Source organism: Rhyacophila brunnea, unplaced genomic scaffold (genome assembly GCF_057557595.1).
Source record: "Rhyacophila brunnea isolate RB1 unplaced genomic scaffold, BYU_Rbru_1.0 scaffold_9, whole genome shotgun sequence".
Taxonomy (NCBI): Eukaryota; Metazoa; Arthropoda; class Insecta; order Trichoptera; family Rhyacophilidae; genus Rhyacophila; species Rhyacophila brunnea.
In genome coordinates this window covers 19,743,948-19,768,529 of record NW_028233361.1, presented here as the reverse complement: position 1 = coordinate 19,768,529, position 24,582 = coordinate 19,743,948, and the positions used below count along the sequence as shown (strand labels likewise).

The 24,582-nt window shown below is 33.8% G+C and overlaps 1 protein-coding gene and 1 long non-coding RNA gene across 2 annotated transcripts in view; one reads left to right on the top strand and one right to left on the bottom strand.

Annotated features, from left to right (window-relative positions):
* Window positions 1-223: 223 nt before the first annotated feature.
* LOC147063367 (uncharacterized) lies at window positions 224-13,474 on the top strand. The gene is made up of 3 exons (XR_015072083.1): window positions 224-407; window positions 10,419-10,602; window positions 12,797-13,474. It is a non-coding gene; the product is annotated as an uncharacterized LOC147063367 (long non-coding RNA).
* unc-13-4A (BAI1 associated protein 3) overlaps window positions 8,010-24,582 on the bottom strand; it is a 218,672-nt gene continuing 202,099 nt past the window's right edge. Inside the window, exons 15-22 of the mRNA XM_085959557.1 lie at window positions 22,963-23,114; window positions 22,205-22,295; window positions 21,353-21,524; window positions 19,751-19,976; window positions 14,825-14,987; window positions 13,044-13,203; window positions 11,943-12,189; window positions 8,010-10,276 (exon numbers count right to left, since the gene is read on the bottom strand). Of these exons, the coding sequence (XP_085815683.1) occupies window positions 10,182-10,276; window positions 11,943-12,189; window positions 13,044-13,203; window positions 14,825-14,987; window positions 19,751-19,976; window positions 21,353-21,524; window positions 22,205-22,295; window positions 22,963-23,114 (1,306 nt within the window). The 3' untranslated portion in view covers window positions 8,010-10,181. The remainder of the gene's footprint in view (window positions 10,277-11,942; window positions 12,190-13,043; window positions 13,204-14,824; window positions 14,988-19,750; window positions 19,977-21,352; window positions 21,525-22,204; window positions 22,296-22,962; window positions 23,115-24,582) is intronic.

The following is a 24,582-nucleotide window of genomic DNA, read 5'->3' as shown; positions in this document are numbered from 1 at the left end:
ACTCGGAGAGTAAAATATCAAACATGTTTGAAATCTTAACGAGCCTGGTCTGCGGATTAAATCGTCCGCAGATCTGGGGTGCTCCACGCGAAAAGAAAGTCCGAAGACTGTAAATCGTCCGACTTGCGTGTCATGGAGCGCCGGTAGCAGTCCCTACCCCGTCTTGCCGGCCAGCAATTCCTTAACATTTACCGGTTTTACGTTATGGCAATACCAAAATGTCGTTGTCTATGGTGGTTTCTGACAGCGCGGCTGTCAAAAAGTGAAAAGTTATGAGATGCCGAAATTGATAACTAGGAGAAAGTTAGTTTTAAGTAATTAAAAAATAGTGAAATGAAAATTATATTTGGAAGTATTCAGGAATTAAAACTACAACATATTTCGTATATCAATATATTTTCACATAGGTACCTATTATTTCGTATAACATATTTTTTATAATATAAACATAAGTATTTAGTTATTCAATGATTCTTAATTTTCTACATTCATTTTATAATTTTGGTCAATAGATATATAAATATACAAGATTGGAATAAATATTACTTTATGATCATGGAAAGTAAAGAATTAATTTAATATTCTTTACTTTACGTTCTAAATTATTTCAGAAACACGAGTAAAGGTAATAAAACTGTGGAGAATAATGAAAGGTTAAAAATCGTTGCAAGAGCATAAATTCACAGTGTCTAGATAATGTAATGTTATTAGTGTTGTTATAATGAAAGAGAAAGTTTTGATAGCTCCTGTATAAAAAATGATATTTTTAATTATTACTGTTTTGAAAAACATCTGCGAGTCCCATTTTTTTTACCTTTAAATACATTGTTTGATTTTGTTAGGATTGGTTGTGAGATACCTACCGTAAAACCCCCTAACTTCACCTGGTTTTTTAACAGAAAGTCGTTTTGCCACCAAAATATCCACCAATATGAAGTATTATAGATCTTATGTAATGCACAATGATAGTGTTTATTTTAATTCATATTTAAATAATACCCTTTTCATACTAAATAATACAATAAATCACTATTTTTTATATGGACGAAGTTAGGGCATGATTCCCTAACTTCGCCTAACGTGTTTTAGTATGTCCACTAAAAAAATATTGTCTATGGATACTCACGAAATCGATTAAAAAATGACCTTAAGCAAATTCAGGTCTTATGCTAGAGACGATTTGACATATTTTAAAGAAATATCTACGTTGGCGAAGATAGGAATCACTTCAATGACTTTTTCATACAACCTACCAATTTACGCTAGGGCTGCCAAAACCCAAAGCATTAAAGTAGCATTTTTATGTATAGATTTACATAGTAAATTTTTAATAAAGGAAATATGAGAAAAATTGTTAACTGGTGTTTCAAAGTGATGAATAGTTTTTAGTCTAAAAACCATAAAAATAAAAAAAACACATTTATTTCTAGAAAATCGTTTTTTTGACAACCCTAAAGCCAGGGGAAGTGTAGGAACAAGTAGTTCACAAAACATAGCCTGACATTGGATACTCAAATAATTGATGTTTTAATATAAATATCGGAAATCGCACGTTACATTTGGCAAGCAGACTATATCACTATATTATATTAAAAATATGAGGAACCAACCTCTACAATAATCGAAGTAATCAGCAAAAGTTCAGAGGTATTCCGAAAAAATCTCTTCAAACCGGACTCGAAAAAACGGTATTAACACAAACACGGCGAAAATAATGGCGGTTTGAAAATTGTGTTGTGACAGGACGAATATTATCTTTAAAATCGCCTTAGTGGCTTAAAGTGGTGCGATAGTAAAAACATGAGTTTTTAGTGTTTAATTGATTTAGGTGAAGTTAGGGACACTTGGCGAAGTTAGGGGGTTTTACGGTATTCCATTTTCCTCATTATGCTCATGTGTTGGATCCAAATACACATATTGCCTGCAGAGTTTGTAGCAAAGTAAGACTTCATCCTTGTTATCAATATAATTAATGTGTTGTAAGCTCACTGCTAAATGAAGGTGTGCAGATTTTGCTCGGTTGCTGCATATCGGAATGCGGAATGTTGATAGTGGCCATGCCCAGTATAAATCGATTTATGCAAGGATATTGAAGAAAATGTTCTTCTATAGAGATGGAGCCTTTATATTGTTGATACTTAAATAGGTTGTATGTCAATAAATATCAAGCATCCAGGAAGCAAGAAAAGTGTTCCAATTTCTTTTATGCTAACACTTGAAAACACCTTGATTGCTAATAAATTAACACAATTTAAGAAGCGCTTCAGTTGTATGACTGCTAATTAATTTCATTGTAATTTAATAGAACGCAAGTAGCTCAATTGGTAAAGCACATTCGCCGTAATCTAATGGATACAGTTTCGAGTCCCGCCAGGCATCGCATTTTTATCAATTTTTTTTTCAGTGGGTTTTCTGAGGTGTTTTCAAAGTTTGTATGTTCAATAATGAATGTTACATTCTCAAATCTTGTGAATTGTTTGTTGAATGTAATAAAAAGTTTATTGAATAATTAAGTACATAACATGTCGTATGTACATGGTGGCCGCGCGGCTTAAGCGTTGGACTATAAAGCCGTGGGTCCCAGGTTCGAATCCTGGGTCTGGCAAGTACACATATTGTTTTTCAATTTGTGTGTGTCAGGGTATGGACCTAATAGGTTGAGCAAGTGGCTGACATCCATCTCTCGTAAAAAACAAAAAATCTGTCAATACAAACCTCTTTGTGGAGGCCCATTTGATCCTATCAGGATCGGACATGGTCGAAAAAAAATAAATATTTAATGACTTTTTAATTATCAATATTTCATGACATCCAACATATCCAGTGCGTAACCAGATTTGACAATACTGTTTAGTTATGTTTGTACTACTCGCTGACATAATAATATGGCTGTTTTTGTTGTTCATGTACACAATATTGTTTTTTTTTTACTTTTGACTGGTTGATAAAAAGATTATGATTCAATTAGCTGCAAGTCTTTTCGCAATGCAGGTTCAATTACAGCAAGATTCATGTTTGTGATCTTAGATTTATTTGTTACGACTCGTACTGATATCAAACTCCTTGTTAAGAGGGTTCAAGATTTTCTTTATAGAATGAACCATCGTTAATTAGATGAACAACCGTGTGAAATGGCAAATAATAATACGTAAGTAAGTAACCAAAGCAGGAGCATCAACTACTAATAGGCCGTCATTTGAATTTTATTCACATGTAATGTATTCAATGTTGCCAATTCATACTAAAAATGTTTTGCTATCGATCAATATGGACTCAGATATTATGTGGTTAAAAATGAATTAAACACCAATTACAAAAAGTGTGTAAAGCAGTTACTGATGTTAAACAAATAAAACAATGAGCAAGTTTCCATTCATTGGGTATTATAATGTGTAATATTGACTTCATTGAAATTCCCTGCACCCATTTTTATTTCATTACCTACATCAAATGAGGGAACCTTTTAAATTGTGGTTAATCTTTGCTTGATAAAGTATACTTAATATAAAATGTAGATAATATAGTAGCAGGTAGGTTATGGTTTGTAAATTTTCCATAGACAAAGAAGCTCATATTAAGGTTAAAATAGACTATATGACGATCGGGCACATATATGCTAAGAGCGTTTTAGTGTCTATGATCATATCTATGCCATTCCAACATTTATACATACATATTGTATGACAGCTATGACATCGTATTTACACTCTGTGACACCCTATGACACAGGACGCCAACATAAGAAACGGGTTTTTCGACATATATATGACCAATCGTCATAGAGTGTATTTGAAGCATTAGTTAGTTAGGTACACTATAATTATTATGTAAGTGTAATTATATTGACGATTTCAATGTACAGTGCGTAATATTTTTTTTAAGATTATGAGCAAAGAAATATTTTCAAGAAAACTGCTTGTTTCACATTTTGCAGCCTCAGTATAAACATTATTTACGTTTATTTTAATATTCATACAGTAGTAAGTACATATTTTGAACATTTATTTGGAAAGAGGGTGATTAAAGTCAGCAAGGTTTATAACAAAGGCCCTCAGTATACATTAATAATAAAACATTATACTTACGTTTTATAATTTCATTTTACGTATAAACTAAATGCTTTTTTATGTACAATATTAATTGCAACATTTACCTTTTAGATTATATTAATTTACAAACACATCATATATTTTTTATATAGATGAAGTACATCACAGCCAAGAAATATTATTTACATATAATTTTAAAGCTAAATAAGTCAATACGTCAGATAGATTAGTCAACACTGTCAACAGCATTGATAATCATTTTAAAAGATATGGCGCAAAAAATCTTTTATAAAGTTAAATTAATGATTTAGTTGTGATAGTAATATGTAGGTACACTAGTAATAGCAAGGTGATAGTAATACTAAGTATGATAGAATAATGTAATGACTTCACTTTCTATAAGAAAAATACTTTAGACCTAAAGATGTTATAGAAAACCTTGTTTCTATATAGATCGCAAAAGGCAGAGGTAAGCTGTAGATATCTGACAAAATTAGTGTACACTTTGTTAGTCATGCTTATTTACTTTTATTGGACTAAGAATACAAATTGCAGATGATGCTGGTTAGTTTTTAAAATTCAATTAAACCCTGCCTAAATTAAACCATAATAGTTCGAGCAATATTTTTGGTAATTTTATAGTAGTATAAAACCTAACACAACCAATTGTAACCCAAAATGATCTCAAAACATATGTACCAACAATGACGATATGGAGTACTAGAAAATTACCATAATTTTTATCTATCTTAGGCAGGGTTTAATTGAATTTTAAAAACTAATCAATACAATCTACAATAATTTGTATTATCAGTTCAATGAAGTAAATAAGTATGACTGCAAAGTGTGCATTATTTTTGGCAGGTCTCCACTGTTTTGGTTTGGTTTAGGCAGGGTTTGATTGAATCTTAACCAATCAATGCCATCTACATTTTGTATTCTTAGTTCAATGAAAACATGACAGAGTTTAGTGTGTACTTTTTTTGACGGATCTTCGCAGCCTACCTCCACTCTACGCCACTGATATAGATGGTGACTAAACATAATGTAGAAGTGTAGCAAAAAAGGGCCTGTGGTCTAACTGATTTGATTAGCTACATATGACTTATGTTGTACAAGTGGCATTGCAGGTTAACTTACAGACACTTATGCTATGACAGTTATTTGCCAATTTACAGGTCATATGAAAAGACAATTGGCCATGATGAGTAGTTAAGCAGCCAATAATAAGCACTTTGTCATTATATTATATTATTTAACTGAAAAATCATGCACACAAGTAAGCAATGGATATCAAAAGGTGGCAGCCATTGCTTGATAAGGAAAATCAGAAATACCAACTTAGTGATGTTGATATCTGTCAACTTAATCATAATTAATTTGTTTGGTAAATGCATTCAAATGTCATAATAGAAATAATGTATAGGACTCCTATATAGGTATTCAGAATTCTTTGTTTAGAAATGACAAGTTATTTATTTTTGCAGTGTGAATAATGATGTGAAATTTGAAATAGATAATGACTTGTAAACATTTTTTTAGAAATCATTGAAGGTAATTTTGACACACTGTTGAGGTGCACGAAGAGTATGAATTATTTTACAATGCTCTTATTATTTATGTAGAGAAGAAAATACAATTTATATTTTGTAAAACACACAAATTACATAAATGTTACAGTTACAATGAACATGATAAGATAATGAGTTTTATGGTTATGAAAATTTTTAATAATACAAATTGAAGACCTAGCAAGACAGCTGGCTCTGCTAGTAAAAAATAATCACAATGAAATGAAAGTGTATTAGGTTTTTAGATAGATGTTAATCATTTAAACTAAGCAGAAATTTTATAATATAGGTATCATTCAATTCAGATGACAAAACAATTTACTGTTTAGAAAAGGATGAGCCAAAGAATAGACATTATATCAGTGCTTCCGAAAATATAATGAATGTGTTTACCCTGCATGACCCTCATGGTAATAATAAATTGTTTAATTTTTGCAGAAGAAATAATTTTATTTTTATTACAGGGTTTTGAGCTATTTGGAAGCTTAAAAAATAGAAGGCATACATTATAGGTACAAATATTAACATAATGATAATAATGGTCGATTCATTGAAACAGTATCGAGACATACCTAATAATATTTTTCAAATACATTTATTTTTTATGTTTTTTAGGCATTAAATAGATACACATATTAAAATAATTATATTTAATATTTTCATATATGATTTTTAGACTATAGGTATATTGGCTATATTTTTATCTGCCATCAAATCCACCAAGTGTAATTTTTATAATACATTCTCTTCAGCTAGTTGGTAGTCACTTTAAAATCAGTGATTATTTTTATTTTTTGAATAAACAAGTATAAATATGTCCACGTATTTCACTTGTAAAAATTATTTGTAAATCTGTGATCACTGATTTCATTTAAGTAGGCATATCCATTTTTTATGCTCTTAAAAACTTACAAATGAAAAATATATACAAAACAAGTTCCTCTTTTTTTTCGACAATGTTACCAATTTTTAGATTTTTAATGTAATGGCGATGTCACAAAACGGTAATCTGTATTGATTGACTCGCCTATTATCTATGTCTTAGCTAGTATGTATATTAAATAATAAAGAATTTTATATGAATTTGTATAATATTAATATCTTCTTAAAATATTGCAGTATTTTCTACACATTTTTATTTTAATGAAGTGCATAGCAAAGAGAATGCATTTGTAATAATGTTAATATTATGTACTATATTGATACTAAACACAGTTATTGGTTATACAATTAGTCAATTATCTATTTCCATTCCATTTATAACTTTCAACGTTACTAAAATCATTTCACTTTTCACCTTATAACCGTAATAATTTAAGTCTTGTTTTGATTGGAAACTTTAAAAGTTTCGTAAACATTCTATGCTAACGTAAAAACATTTATTTATATTATCTATTAAAATGCAGTATAGTCCTCTTAGTTATTTTTGGTAACAAGCATTCTAGTTGGCAAATAATATATAATTTTCTTAACAAATCTGTTACAATATAATATCTTATAAATTAATACTGCGTGTATTTTTTTCGACAATAAAGAAGTTGTACATTGTGCAAGAACATTTTTAAGAGCAGGCTATGTTCAGTATTGATCATTGCCAACTGAATAATATAAGACTCAACATTATACATATACATAGACAGTTAATATATTCTTATCTTCAACTGATCAACATTTGAAAATTGTTGATCCGATGAAACTTATCTTGATTTAAAACAATTTGTAAAAGAAAGGAGAAAAACGAATGTAATATTGATAAAAAAGGGTAATAAGTTGTGTTATTTAATTTTGGATAGTATTTGGATTTTATTTATTAATTCAGATGTTGCCTACAACGCGCTCATAAAACAATACTATATAATAATAATATGTAATTTATTAAGTATACTAGTACATAGGTATACATTATAATTTTGAAATTTATTCCATTTTTTGTCTGGTAGGTACAAATTTTATTTTCTTATGAATACAACAATATGGTTCTTTCATTCGTAATTTATTATAATAAATCCTTTTGAAAATAATAAACAACCTTTAAATTTATACAATTGACTTTATTTTCGCACAAAATATTTGCATTGGAAAATTTAATTTTTTCGATTTACATTTACATAATATAGGTACATACAGTAAAAACAGTTTTAGTGTAATATAAGTATGTATGTCTACATAAATATTATATTTCTTTACTTAGACACAAGTTAGACAAATATTAGTAAGCATAAGTACAATTGTTAATTATTTATAATTCTTAAAAAAATAAATAGATCGTCTTTTGATAGAAAAATTCTTACCAATATAATCATAGACGGAAAAGTAGAGACAAAATAATTGTTAAGATTACGATATTTTGTAAAAAAGCTCAGCGAACATGTATAGATAATTTATGAAGCTTCGACACAATATTGTATAGGAAAGAAAGGATAAGAAAAGAGAATCAATCAATTATTAATCATTATGTAGCTAGTTAAATTTAATATTTTATAATTAAAAAAGAATGTTGCATCCAAATTTTCCTAAGAGGATAAGACAGGTATTATAATATTTTCTTTGTGCGGTCGATTATTGTTTTACCTAGAGGTTTTAATAACAGTAAAATAATTCTTAGTTTGACATTATTATCCGACATCAATGCATATTCTTATAATACTGCTCATTTATAATATTTTTTTTGCTGTATGTTATAGGTTTAATATTGGCTATTTAGTAATACATAAGATACATTACATGTAAATGATAATTTTGTGAAATTAGTACATACATTATAATATTATTATGTTGAGATTAGATTTTCAATTATAATAATGATAATTATGACATAAGTCATCAGTATTTGAAGAAAGTCATGGTTTTGTAACAAAATACCACCTCTACACACGCATGGATTTACTGCCGGTAATAGCGTGCTAATTAAACTGTCACGACAATAACTGTTTATACACAAAATGCTGACTCGTGAATCTCATTTTTGAAGTGTAACCGGGATGCGTTAGTTATTGTTGTGTTTGACAGATTATGAAAATGTCGAATGAACTTCATAGCAGCCGCCGAATGGCAGCCAGTATGATAGTTGACAAAATGATCAATGATTTGGAACACAAACTATATAAACAAATTTAAATGGTACGTCGGTAAAGACATCAAAATGTGCTGCGCGGTTATTGTTGGTATTTGTTATTGTCGGTCCTACCGCATGAGTTAGAAGGTCACTAACTTTTTAAATCTATGCATGCTGTATTGAAACTTAGATGACATTAATGCTAGAAACACATTATCGTTAAGTTATCACGGTAAGCTCGCGCCACAGCAACCAAAAAGGCTACGTGACACGATGGCAATGTGTTTCCAGCATATGTATAAACTTGCCTTTTATTTTTGTTATTACGACAATATGTTTGTACTGCCGGCAGTAAACCTACACATGTGTAAAGGGGCTGTAGTTTGTAAGTATTATCTTTTTTGCAGCGCACTTCAAATTATCATTTTGTATTAAATTGAGCGTGGGTTAAAATATTATAATTATAGTTTTACAACATGTAAATGGTGACAGTTTTCGAAAATTTCATTGAATATACCTAGCGATATTTCAAATTTTCATTTTTTTGTTAATACAAGACAATACAACAGCGAATATCCTGACCAACTGAGTACCTCAGTGGAAGCAAGATGAGACAGACTGCAGCGGGATTGAAAGACCAGGAAACTGGAGAGGATCGGGCGAGACCAGAAGTTGGCGGAAGTCACTTGTTTAGGAGGCCAAATCCCGTTCTGGGATGTAAAAAGAAAAAGAATATTTGAATAAAGAATATTTTTTATGATTTTGGTAGAACTTGTTATCTTCTAACTATTACATAGCTTTGTTGCTTGATTTAATAGAATGCAATTTCAACTGAAAATGTCAGATTTTGTCAAATTTATTTATTAAAGTGGAATAAGTACTACAAAAAAAAAATTGCATTTTATTAAATCAAACAACAATACAATGCAGTTTCTCCATGAATCGACAGTAAGTTAACAAAATAAAAGATATTACATAGCTGCCTTGAAAATTTGACAGCTGCAGTTTCTTTCAATAGTCGGATGAATTATCTGAAGAACCGATTTTATGCATATTTTCCATAATGTTAAAGGTCAGTGCTAAATAGACATTTGCTTGCTAAAGTTTCTGGAAAGCCTTTGCAGCGCAAACGCTTCATGACACACCTGCTGCGGAACATTGTATTGGTAAATTAGTGAATATTTATCTAATAAAGTACTGCCATTTGTTATGCTGTAAATAGGCCATTGAATGAATAGACATTTAAAGTGCTTATTTCATACATGTTTAAGATTAGAAGGATCTTATATCCGGCGGTGACAGTAAGTAGATTATGACATTACAAATACTCTGAATACATGGCATAAAATTTTACTCATACATCTATATAATCACAGTTTAGAATGTATATATATGTGCAGAATGTATATTTTTGTTTAAATTGTATTTTCATACGCCATTATAGATTGTCATGTTGATTTAATTCCATAATACTCCATTTTCATGCGATTTAAGTCAGCCGAATATTCACTGCGTGGAGAATCTCAGTTTTTGTTTCTTTACAAAGTCGTTTGCTGGTTTGTCCATTGATCGGGAGTCCAAAATCTGTAGAATTGGATGTTCTGAAAGGAAAATAAGTGAATCTTATGTAGATATACGATTTATTTAAATATAACATTAAAATACCTTGCAGATTTTTTAAGAACACATTACAGGTGCTCTGACTTGACTTTGAAATTAATATATTATTTTTTCTACGACAAGGAATACCCAAAATCTAGAATCACAAAGATGCAGTGTCGAATACCAGTCATCTCTAGAATGATGTCACCACCAGAAGTCAGAAGTACAACTTCTTTTTTATTCTTCCTGTATGGAGGCAAGGCACAGAACATAATATAGCAACACGCACTGATACAAAACCCCAGACACCAACAACCCTTACAATGTAAGTATTTTGATGGGTTTGTTATTATTGGAATTGTCAATTTAAACTTTTTTTTATTATAACAATGTCAGTTCAGTAGAATTACATGACAGAAGGACCTAAGAGAACTCTAGCGGTGGATTGAAGCAGGCTAATGATGAAGGTAATGGTGCCATGTAAGTATTGTTTGTAATAATCCTGCTGAAACTGGAAGATTTGGGTATATTTAATTACATTGCTGATGAGATTGATTGAGTGAAACTTAATGCACATTCGAAAGCCCCTCATCAGATCCTTTAGCCGCACTGCCGTATTGACGTGATCAGGGAACACAAAATTAATGGGAACTGGCTTACCCTATTGGGTGTGGTATAACAGGCATGGATCTCGAGTGTGGAAAAATATGGGATAATCTTAAACACATGTTAAAACAGCGATTTCCAAACTCGGAGGCGCGAAAAGTTTAACACAATTAATGTAGGCACGTGTTTGCAGTCTGCAAATGCATAGTTTATAAAATGGTCGCTAGTTATAAACTACCTAAAAAACAGTCCCATAAAAGATTGTTTGCAAACCTGTCTGAAAATATGGATACTAATTTTATAATACCGTTGCGATTGCGTTTGCGTTGCGATTTGATGTGATACATATATTATGATGATTGATATACTTAAATTAAATGACAACTGCCGTGTATAATTTTGGAAACTGGAAAAGATTGACTACTATTAAAATTGATTGTGCTAATGAACAAGCACATTCATCACATGAAAAACAAATTAATTTAAAAATGAATAGTAAGTAGTAAAACCTAAGTATTTTTTTCCCTTTCATTTTTGTATTTGTCTGTATTATTTAATGAAATAAAGGGGGGGAGGCGCCAAGATTAGATTTTTTTGAAAGGGAGGCGTAGTAACATAAAGTTTGGAAACCACTGTGTTAGAATATGTTATTTTCAATAATTGCGTCTGTATGATAATAGTATGCATTAAAGTTTTTTACGTAAATGTAACGCGCATCCAATATTGAGTGCCGTCGGCATGCTTTGATATATTTGGGTTTTACGGCATGGCCACCATAAAATACCCTGCCTCAAAATATTGGTCCATGGCGATGGCTTTTACATTTCTATTTATTAATCTGTTCTGCGGATGGGATGATACATTTAATGTTATCAATTAATATTGTTTGTATTGCTACGTGGTAAGTGAAGATATCAAAAAATTATTGTAACATTTTGACAGATACTTCGATGATTTTCTTATAATCCCAATACCAGTGTCAAAACTCTTTCTTTCAATAGGACAACCCTAGCGGCAAACTCATTACTAATATACTTCAAAACTAATAAGGTATCTTACGTCTGTCATGCTGCTGCAAAAGCGGTAAATCAACTTGCTTCAGGCCGTGGAAGTTGTCAACATTACTGGAACTGTCTGCGACTCCTGGCACGTGAGCCAGCGAGAGGAAAGCTTCTCCTGCGAAATCGTTGGCCGTTATGACATCGTGGTCCATCACAGTAAAGGCGACCATCGCGCCTTCCGATAGACACTGCTCCAGGGATACGGAGAATTCAAAGCATTCGTCGAACATTGGATTTAGCGTTTTCTGTAACAAACGTAATCTATATGTTAGAAGATGATTATTAAAGGTTTTCATTATATTATAGTATGCAGGTTTTATGATGTTTGCTTGAAAACAAGTGTGCTGATATCCCAATAGACTAATAATGTGGTAACATAAGCTCTTGAAGATGCTTAGATGGACCATTTTTGGCCCACACGTCAGAACTGGTGAGGACAATAATAACAATATTAAAAAAATGCTATATCAACTTGAAAGAATATATTCAATGAAATTTAATGTTAACTCTATGTTTTTATTACAAATATACTAGGAGCGACATGAAAACAGGTTGAGGGTCAGATGTGACCTGTAGACCATGGACTGCCCATGACTCGTTTGAATTAATGTGTCATCTGTGTTAACCCAAAAAGCTCACAGAGTGTCGTAGACCAACGCCTTGGTCATCAGTGCAAAGCCCACTGGTCTTAACCCAGTGGGACAAGGGTACAGGAGACTCATTTTGTTTTATTGGTTCAGGCTCAGTAAAATGGCATATGCTCTACCCCTCCTGCCAGTTGTGTTTTCACCAACTTTTGTGTTATTAGTGCTATTGATCTGAAATTTTCATTAATTGATTCTTTGTTGACAGCTTTCAGATGCAAATACAAGAAAATATGTCATCGATCTACTTTCTGAGATAATTAAAGGCACACATTTGAGAAAAAGACTTTTCTAATGACAAAATCGTGACTAAACTGAGGAAAGCAGTGTGCGACTAATTTTGAGTGCGGCCCTGCAAGCAACCCTCCAGTTTCGCCACACCACCTTCCGTGGATTCTTTGCCTAAGTTAGCAGGAAAAACGTGATAAAAGAATATAGACATAGTTGAAATTTACCTTGTGAACATTTGTCTGTTGCTCTGAGCAGTGGGAGAATACTCGTCGGGGTAAAAGTTCTACAATGACAAATGGATCGCTGAATCCATTGGGATCCAGCGGTAGAACATCACGAGCCGACAGAACTTCCACACATAATGAATCATGGTTGAAGTATGCCCTAAAATAGAAAAGATTGGCGAATGAAAAATTTTGAAGAAAAATCGATTAAACTGTAGATGGAGTCTTTATAATATGAAAGTGAAACTGATTGTAAATTTCTAGCCTTTCAAAGATAGCGATCATCGGTACATTACACTACATTACTATAATAGTAGTGTCTTGGTGGCCAACTTTGAAAGATTAGCTTAGGAATAATTTTGTTATTAAATAAACTACACTTCTTTTATTTGTAGCAATATTCACAATTATATTTGCAGATTTGTCCCACTGAGATAAAAAAAATATCTTGCATTAGCCGACTCTCACATCTAAACTCACCTCATCTGCAACATGTCGAATACGTTGATGTGATGCCATCGTTATTCACAAAACACACGTTGCCAAATGGAGCTCCGCTCAGTCGAATGTGACTTTTGAGTTTGAAAAAAAAAACAATTTAGTGCTGCTATCAACAAACTGCATGCTTCTCGGGCTGCAAGTCTTCATATGTAGCACCGGATCGACGTTCCTAGAATGTTTGATTAATGGCTGTGTGGAAGACGAGGTGAGTTTAGATGTGAGAGCCGGCTTAGTGTCACAAGATTAAAAGAATTTTTATTTATACAACGGACATTATTTAGATGAACAGCCGTGTAACATGATAAATAATAGTAAATCTAGGGCTCTAAATAGACCGAGTGCACCGGAACGCAACTCCGGTTCATAAAATCACCACGATTATCACTCTGTCTCGTGGATATATTAATTTGATTGTCTGAGCTATGTAGGGTATTTAATAAAAAAACTAACGCACTTATTTTACGAAAATATATATAAAATCAGACGTTTTGATATTTTTGAAAATTTTGCATGCGCTAAGTAAATTAGTAAGTAAGGATGTCATATTGAAAGAAAAATATCAATACTGATATCGGAATAAAAGGATCACATGATCCTCATCGGCGGAAGCTTTTTTCCGAAAAGAAATCACAAAAGATAGGTAAGTACATAATATTGAATCGAAAGAAAGTATCGATTTAGGACCATTTGCCATATTATGGCTAAAAAGGCTATAGTCCAGAATTTATTGAAAGCGATATCTCCATTTTAACTATGTTCATATTTCATTAGGAATTTTTCTCACTAGGTATACATTCACTTAATTGCCATGGTGACATACCATGTTCAACATTGTTATGTATGTAACACCATTAGCCAAAGTCGATTAAGCACTTGCGTTAACATTATGAGGCTTTGAAATGATTTTGTAAACAAAAAAGTACCTATTTAAAATGGCTATCTTTTAATAAATTGTTTTTTGGGCCCACCAAATATGGCCATCTGAAGCATAAGTCCGGCCCGACATCAGTCAAAAAGAATCGATACTTATCTGACAACCAGAATAACGAGAGAGTGTCAACAGCAGGCTTCTAATGGCATTTTATTAACATTTACATAATTTTTAATTTAGTGCTGTTAACACAAGAGTATTACTGTTCTTCTATATTATATCATAATTACCAATTCAACAATACTATAATCGTTCTGAATTAACTTGTTACCCACAAAATCAAGAAATAGGAAATCTTGTTAAAGTTGGTTTAGGTAGGTAGGTACTTTCAATTTTCTTTTATATTTACCTCACAGACAACACTCCATATGGACACATTGTTGTACACATCTGGTCTTGCAGTCTGTAGATGTAAAAGAGGTCAATAAGTCTTTCAGTTGGTGTTTTATGATATTGAAGTCTCTGCTCCACTCGGCAGAATCCATCGGAATGCAGTTCTGTCATAGTCAGACCTGAAATTATAAAGAAAATTAATAAATTACTAGCTGAGCCAGCTGGCTCTCGCCAGTCTGTCTCGCTAGGTCTTGCAGACAGCTTTTCATCATAGTGACTTGGTGTTGGATTTTAATATAATAATTGTAAAGTGTGTATAGACGGCGCCATAGTTTTCCCTTCGGGATGGATTTTCATTCACGTCAGACAATTGAAAATTTATCTGATTTGTCAGTTTTACGATATGCATGTCGTCACTGCAAATACAAATTTGGAGTCATGTGCGTAGTCTATTCTGGAGTCTGGCCTTCTCAATATCATCTGACACCATTTCAGGCTGCTAAGCCTAGCAGAACAGCTGGCAATCGCCGATTGCTACCACTGTCATTTTAATTTTAACACAATATGTGTGTAGGTATCTGCATTTAAATATGATAAATAATTATACATCTCAATCGTGATTATCATAAATAGCGATCCAATATAACGCGAATATTAATCTCTTTCGGGTCCCATTTACATAATAGAAAAAGGTTAGCAGCATAAAAAATAAATTTAAACATTATTTTGTTTCATTGTCTATAAAAAATAAATGCTTGGAGCCACAGAATAATATTTAAAAAATCATATTTTGTTTTAAAAATTAACCTTAAACAATATAGTTTCCCGGTGCTGGGCATTCATATCGAGACAAATGTTTGATAAATAATGAAGTAATACATATTATATCTGATAAGAATAGGAATTTATAAGACCTAAAGATGTGGAATCAGCTTAAAAAGGCCTTCATCCAGCAGTGCATTGATACAGGTTGATGACGATAATGACGATATAAATGGGTAGGTATATAAAATCACAAATTTAAAAAAATATTGCAGTTTATATGACCAAGAAGAGTAGAATTAGGTTGGGATAACCTTCATCCAGCAGTGGATTAATCTTGGTTGATGATGATAATGACGATATTATGAATGGGAAAATATAATATCAGCAATTTTGATAAATATAGCAATTCATATGACCGACAGAAATTCAAACAACTTAGAGAGGCCTTCATCCACCGGTGGATTGATTCAGGTTCATAATGATAATGGAAATATAAATAGATATAATATATTATCACCGATTTTGATAAATACAGCAATTCAAATGACAGAAAGGAGTAGAATCAGGCATGGGAGGCCTTTATCCAGCAATAGATGGGTTCAGGTCAATGATGATAAGGACGATAGAAATAGGTATAATATAGTAGTAGAATCAGGTTGCGGAACTCTTCATCCAGCAGTGAATTGATCCTGGTTGATGATGATGACGATATGAATATGTAGATAAATGTAATATCACCGATTTTGATAAATACAGAAATTCATATCACAGAAAGGAGTAGAATCAGGCTAAGGAGGTTTTTAAGTAGTGGATTGGTTTAGGTCGATGATGATGATGATGACGATATGAATATGTAAATAAATATAATATCACCGATTTTGATAAATACAGAAATTCATATGACAGAAAAGAGTAGAATCAGGCTAGCGAGGTCTTTATTAAGCAGTGGATTGTTTCAGGTCGATGATGATGATGATGATGATAATGATGATAATGACGATATGAATATGTAAATAAATATAATATCACCAATTTTGATAAATACAGCAATTCATATGACAGAAAGGAGTAGAATCAAGGTAGGGAGGTCTTTATTAAGCAGTGGATTGGTTTAGGTCGATGATGATGACGATATGAATATGTAGATAAATGTAATATCACCGATTTTGATAAATACAGAAATTCATATCACAGAAAGGAGTAGAATCAGACTAAGGAGGTTTTTAAGTTTTGGATTGGTTTAGGTCGATGATGATGATGATGACGATATGAATATGTAAATAAATATAATATCACCGATTTTGATAAATACAGAAATTCATATGACAGAAAAGAGTAGAATCAGGCTAGCGAGGTCTTTATTAAGCAGTGGATTGTTTCAGGTCGATGATGATGATGATGATGATAATGATGATAATGACGATATGAATATGTAAATAAATATAATATCACCAATTCTGATAAATACAGCAATTCATATGACAGAAAGGAGTAGAATCAAGCTAGGGAGGTCTTTATTAAGCAGTGGATTGGTTTAGGTCGATGATGATGACGATATGAATATGTAGATAAATATAATATCACCGATTTTGATAAGTACAGCAATTCATATGACAGAAAGGAGTAGAATCAAGCTAGGGAGGTCTTTATTAAGCAGTGGAGAGCCATAATATCACAAATTCGTTAAACCGATAGTAGTAGAATCAGGTTGCGGAACCCTTCATCCAGTAGTGGATTGATCCTAGTTGATGATGATGATGATTATGATGACGATATGAATATGTAGATAAATAACATTAGAAATTCAATACTGTCAAGAATACAATCAACGTAGAGAGGCCTTCATCCAGCAGTGGATTTATTGAGGCTCGTGATAATAATTGCATTATATATAGATGGGTAGATAATAATATTATATCACTGATTTTGATAAATATAACAATTCATGTGTAAGTAAGGAGTAGAATAAGGCTGAGGAGGCCTTCATCCAGCAGTGTATAGGTCAATATTGATGATGATAGGGACGATAAAAATAGGTAGATATTATACAATATCACACATTTTGATGACTATAACAATTCGTATTAATTTCCTTTATTGTTTGCAATGGCAACTTTGTTAGTTTAATATGACTATCTGATCTATGGAAATTAGTAGCCTAGGTAATTATTTAATAAAAAAGGATTGAGAGAACAGCCACAAAGTATTTTAAAAAAATCAAATTTGGAATATCACGTTATCTATGAAATGGCCGTCAGTGGCGTACCCCGCTGTCAAAAGATATTATACGTAGTAAATTGTATTAAAATTATGGTTTTTTCACCAATGCCTACATTGCGATATTTGAATAAAAATAATCGAATCCGTTTGTCAAATAAAGGATTAGAAGGTCTTAAGCGACGAAGACGTCATTCTGCTGTATGTTAAAAGAAGTATGGCGAATTGTATACGCTTTATGAGAAAATATCAGTTATAAACGTCACGTACCTGTAAAATCATTGAAAATTTGTGAAATGTGGTCAATTCAAACAGTAGATGAATCGGTAGCGCACATTTCGAAGTGAAGATGTAAAAATAACAATAAAATGTCGCTTAAATGAGCCGTTAGTGCGTTTTCCAAAATCTCTTAGGATAATAATAATGAAAGATTATTCTCTGTTCTAAATTGATTTCAGCTTCTAAAAATATTGATCTTCGTCGTTTCCATTGCAAAATTGTATATCTGCAAAATCTCAAGTTTTCAGGGGAGCATCAAAACCGTTTACAAAATGACGACTTGTAATCTTTTGAGTGTTTGAATGAATAATAAAATTGCATTCAGAAACTTTATTGTGATTCAAACTGGCATATCGTTATCGGTTATAGTGTCCGGCGGAAGTAAGTCTCCATAACGATTGCCCTCTACACCGACATCAAGTATTATTATAGAGACAGTCTCCAACTTTCACCTTTTTGAAATGTGCACTTGCACAATATTTCTTTTTACCATGTCGGTTGACTTTATATTTTGGAAAATGATTAATTCCGATAGTAGGAAACACCTTCCTCATGATGGCACAACCGCTTAATTGGGAGAAAGGCTGCGATTTGGCCGATTCGGATTATACGATTGAACAGTTGGATATCACTGTGAACTGGGTCGCACATCAATTAGATGCAAGCAAACTTCCACCGGTGGGTTTCTGAATAAGGTGAAAACAAAAACGATGTGCATGTTGCATAGTGGCATCTGAGTTGAACCAACTCAGAGTTGCACGGAAATCAATGCTGGATTACGTGAAAACTAAATACAAGATGTCCACTGTGTGAATGCTATCTGTGATTTTGTATATCTGGAAGAAGTCGTATTCGACAAAAGCTCAAGATCCTCAGACTTTAATTGTTGATTATCTATGTCTTCGGCAAACTATAAGTGTAAAAAGGTACGACTGTGTCTCAAACTTTTGAGGTTGTAAGTGAACACAACAACCCCTTGGTGACAGATCTTACCACGAAAAGATGATTCATGCACTCTTGAAAAACAATCCCACACAATACATAATTTACTACCCCCTCGCCCAGGGACGTTAGAGAGCGCTCCAGTACGCTCATGGTTGGTATGACAAGAGACTGGACTGAGTGAAGTGGCACGACCTTGTCATCATCATCAGGGGCGCGACAACCCGGTGTGGGTCTTGGCCTCCTCCAACAGCTCCCTCCATCTGTCCCTATCCAGTGTGGCCGCTTTCCAATTCGGTACCCCCAGAATACGGTAGTCACTGGCAGCTCCATCCAACCAGCGAATATTTGGCCTGCCTCTTCTTCTACGATTGGATTTCTACGCTCTTTGCCGGTTCATTGTCATTCATACGGTGCACATGACCTGCAGTCTCCCAACCTTAATTGATTGAACTGCACTGCAATCTTCGTACAGCCCGTAGAGCTCAGCATTATATCTTCTCCTCCAATTGGTGCCGTTCCTGATCAGTCCATATATACGGTCTTGTAAAGAGTGCTTTTAGTTTGGCGAGATAGTATGCAGGACTTAAAATGTCTTAACAGGCCAAAGTAGCATTTATTCACAGACAGGCACGACCTTGTACTTTGCCCATAATCGTGTGATAGGGTGCCATAGTAGACAATTATAACATTAGGGGGATTGGGATAGAATATTATAGAAATAATGGAATCGACATACCCTTGCCCTCAGCATGGAAGAAATCAGTGAGTATGTCCAATGCTTCACAGAGCCGATCATGGAAGATTGGCGGGCGGTCCGGAGCTGGTGCATCTACCTGGGCAGCGAGACCCTTTAAGACGGCGCCCCACACCACGTCAAGCGACCGTAGGAAGTTTTTGGCCAGCAGCATTCCATTGAGTGCGGATAGGTGTACGTCCAGGTACTCCAGCAGTGGTGTGATAGCCTGGACAGAAGAAAACATTATTATTACGAAACATAATATATAATCACTGCAAAAGATTCTGAATAAAAAGTGTTTATATGCATTATTATTAAGCGGTAATATTATCTACAGAATCTTTAGTTGACAAGTATTTCAAATTTATTCTTTGGAATCTTTAAATAAGTAGCCAAAACTTCAATATCAATGAAAATAAAAATAATATAGGTTGGTAAATAGGCATTTAAAATAATATACCCAAATTACCTAATTCTTCAGTTAAAATACAACTAACGGTTTCTCAATAAATCTGCCATTCGACTTTTTGATAGTACCTACATAATATCGTCGCCCTTTGCCCTGTTAAGCCTGTGCATCCATTAACTGGTTGGCCGGTGGCTGAGCATAATCATACACAGTACATATAGATTGGGAATGGAGAGAGTTGAAGTGGGAGCACCGCTGCGGGAGTAATAAGGCGAGGTAAGGTAAGCACGTGGCTAAGAAGGGATCAGTGACGTCCCGTGGGGGTAGGCAGATTGAACGTCGCTTGGGGGTGGCAGTTACTCGAAGGGCGGCAAAACGAGGAGAATCAATTGTTATGTCAAATCAAATTTATTTATTTTACATATAATGAACATAACAAATTTTAAATTCAAAGCGTTCACGACATGACATAAAATAAGTGTTAATAATTTTTAAAAATAATACAATAAGTAATAAAATAAGAAAAGAAATAAAATAAAAGTAGATGGAAGCCCACAGAGTGAACTTTGATAGACCCTATCCTAAAAAATCACCCTCACAAATAGCTAAGTACATAATCTTAGTAATAACAAAAACATCTCTCTTTAAAAAAAAAATCAGCTCACTGGTTGGCAACAAAGTATTAATTAACATAAAAGATTTATCAGTACTGTATTTTTTTGTCGAGTTCGCGGTGTCTAGTTTACTTCTGTTGCCTTTCGACGTCCTTGATGACCAGAAACAACACGCGCACGAATAATAAAAAATGGGGCGGCATTTTGGCGGTGCCCAGTGGCGGCGTTTTGTCTCGGGACGTCACTGGAAGGGATTACTGTGTGTAGACAACGTCTGGTGAGCCCACCAACCGAACGTTGATGGGGCAACTATCGAACTGTACTGGCCGGCCGTCTAATGGGTGCACAGGCTAATAGTTATATTGTTTCAGTAGGTAGCGCTTCAAAGTGCACACGATCATATCTATTATCTTCCCATTCGGATTCTATTAGTTGCTATTCTTGTGCAATTATAAATGATTATTGTTTGGTTGTCGCAACCCTTATTGTATTCCCCTTCTGACAGATGCGTGTATCTAGTGTTTATATAGGTACCTATTATATACAATGTTCAAAGTAAAATAAATAATCGACCCTAACCTGCGGAGTAGGCAAGGAGTCTGGTGACCAGGCCAAGTGGAAAATAGTCTTCTTGAGAGGAGCTTCCATTTGCGGTGCGATGCGAGACAGCACCTGTGATGCGCGAGACTCCAGAAGCTGTAAGGCCGTATCCAACACTCTTGCACGTTCACATTCCACTCCTTGCTCTCGTCTGAAATTATAGAAAAAATTAGCTCATTCATCTATAGATATGCATAATATTCAAAACAGGTAGTAACAATATCCTATTACATAATTACATCATTGACATTGATTTGCAGTAAGTCTCATAAGGAAGGCGAACAGGATTTCTACGTAGTGACACAACATGGACGGACATAGTAGGAGTAGGTACTAAATTTATTCACATACCCGTCCTATATTATACACAACGGATATTTATGCAGCACTGTCACATACAAATATGTCAAATATGGTCAGAGAATAAACTAACTGTTGGCAGAATAAGAAATTTTAAGTTTTTGTCTGTTTAGTGGAAGCCAGCGGCAAACAAATTTTGAAAATAACCGATGTACGGGATTATTTGTTAGGTTATGTTTGGTAAGGTTAGGTTAGATTATCATTCTTGAATTCATGAACTCCCAAATCTCTGAGAAAGAAAGGGCTTCAGAGAATACAGGGAACAGAAATAATAGTCAGTCAGCATTTCAGCTCTTATCAGTCTGGTCGTGTCATTTTCTAATTTATATAATAATTCTTGTATAATGTACGCTGTCTGTCTCGATCTTTAAAATATGAACCATTTTCTCCGCCAAGTTCTTATTTAATAGATTCGCCACCCCCAGCCTTAACAGTAGGTACTATGTTTCCTTCATAAACTTATTCACTCACTTTATTTCTTCTCCAAATTCTGCTAATGATCTCCTAACATACTCCAAATTATTAACAGCCACACACATCTCGTCAGTGGTTTTATATGGACCTGAAAATGAAAAGAAAATAATGTAACACAATGTAATATAACACTTTCGTCTTTCTGACGAAATTCTGACCTCAGCCATGAGGTCATGCCGAAGAATAATACCCCGTTTACACGTGTATAGATTTACTGCTGACAGTACGTATTATCGCGACCATAACAAGAAAATGCACGTATTATCGTGCAAGTTGCAAGATTGCATGCATGTATCAAAAAAGTTCAGAAGCTTTTCCACTTACATGCAATAATTTGATACTATGGCGCGCATGCGCAGTAGAACGATAGTGGTGAACCTGCCTGAAGAAATACGAACTACACCGCACAGATTATTTTGACGTATACCGATTATCAACGAACTTGTCTGAACCTGTCTGAAACTGTCAACATAGCATACAATGTCAACATCGCGTCTCGTTTATGCTCGAAGAATGAGATTGGAGAGACATTCGGCACCTTTACGTGTGAACAGCTATTGTCGCGATAGTTTAAAATACACACTATTAGTTCAAGTAAATCCACGCACGTGTACAGGCGCTAAAGTAATATTTTATTCACACATATTAAAGTTATTTTCATTCCTGGAAAGGGGAGGGGGAGGCCGGGCCCTTTGGATATAGATACTTCGAATAGGATATTATTATTATTTATATATTAATTTTAATTCACTTACCAATACAATCATAGTATCCACTATCAGCAAGTCTCTGGTGTGAGAGATCAGCGTAGTGAAGGGCTGCAGCACACAGAGCCTCCAGAAGGTGAAGGGCGTGGATAGGGTCCGGCCAGCAGAGTAGTCGCCAGAACTCGCGAGCCTGGTAGAAACTGGAAGAGCAGGAACATCCAAATTTTAGGCATATGGTTTGTACTATATACTTACTACTAAACTATAAATACTTAGGTAAGTTTAGTAGGTACCTAGTTTTATTTCTCGAATCCTCTAGATTCTCATTGACCGTTTCTCGTTATTTCTCGAGAAATCTCGAGACGATAAATTTTGATCATGGCCTCTACCATTGGGTGAATTCTATTCTGGCATTTAGGCTTTACTAACCAATTAGGGATCAGTATTTTCTCATACTGCCATGATAGATTTCGCACTTCAAGAAAGTGATAAAAGCTTAATATTTATATTTTAAAAAAATAACGTAAATCGCCAATCTCACTCTATAATATTCATGGAACTTCATTACTTTTTTGTATTTATCTAAAATAGGTCTGTTGTGGTTTTTCGAAATTTTCTGAAAAACTCGATTGTTGGAGAATGCATGTTTGTTTCTAGGCTACTCACGATACTAATTGGTAAAATTAACTCTAATAATATATCATAACTAGCTGACCAGGCAAACGTTGTTCTGCCATATAAATTATTTCTAGTGAATATTTTGGTTGTTAAATAAAAAGTAACGAATGTATCGTAAGTGTGTGGGGATGGGATCTATGACAGAAAGAGGAATAGAGCACTGTAGACGATGACCGCCGATAAAAACAAAAAAACATCAACCATTCATTTTCTCAATTCAAAATGAGTAATGATGTTCATAATGAATGAATTACCTGTGACAGGATCTCGTTGTTTAATGTTTATGCAATATCCGTCTTGTCCCTTCCAGAAAATTAGCGGATATTGGAGAGCGTCGTATGAACGGTGTGTGTCAGCGATGAACTCCAGATTATTGTTTCTTCTTCGAATCACGATTTCTCGCGTCGATGTGCGGTCGCCAACCATGATTCCAGCAATGTCGTCAACAACAGTCGCATTGAATCGACGTACGTGCTCTCCAGCTGGTGTTTTATCAGGATTGATGACAATAGCGTGATTGTCACTTTGCAATTCGTGCATGTGTGCTTTGAAGAATTTCAATAATTCATTGTGCTCATTCAACAGGGCGTCCAGTTCGCCGACGATGCGCCTAGCATTAGGCGAATTGAGGCTATTGTAGCCGCAACGTGCATCCACATGATTGATGTCCTCACCGCCGCGCCGCGCCCATGAAGTAGATTTATAAAAATGTATGTGGTTCGTTTGGCATTAGCAGCAATGAGCCTACTTTGTGGTATACTTGACCTTTGATTTTGAACGTAGAATGGAATTGTTGACCATTTGCCGCAGTATTGTGAACTCTTTCTGTTGCTCCGGACGAAGTCATTTGGAAGCATGAATTGAATGTGCGAATGGACTTCAGGAACAGGTTTGAATCTGAAAACGTGCCAATGAGCAAGCTGTTCAATGGTTCTGGTGGTATCTCAATTTCTGGTAGTTGCACTTTTCCTGATGCGCAACACATCCCGG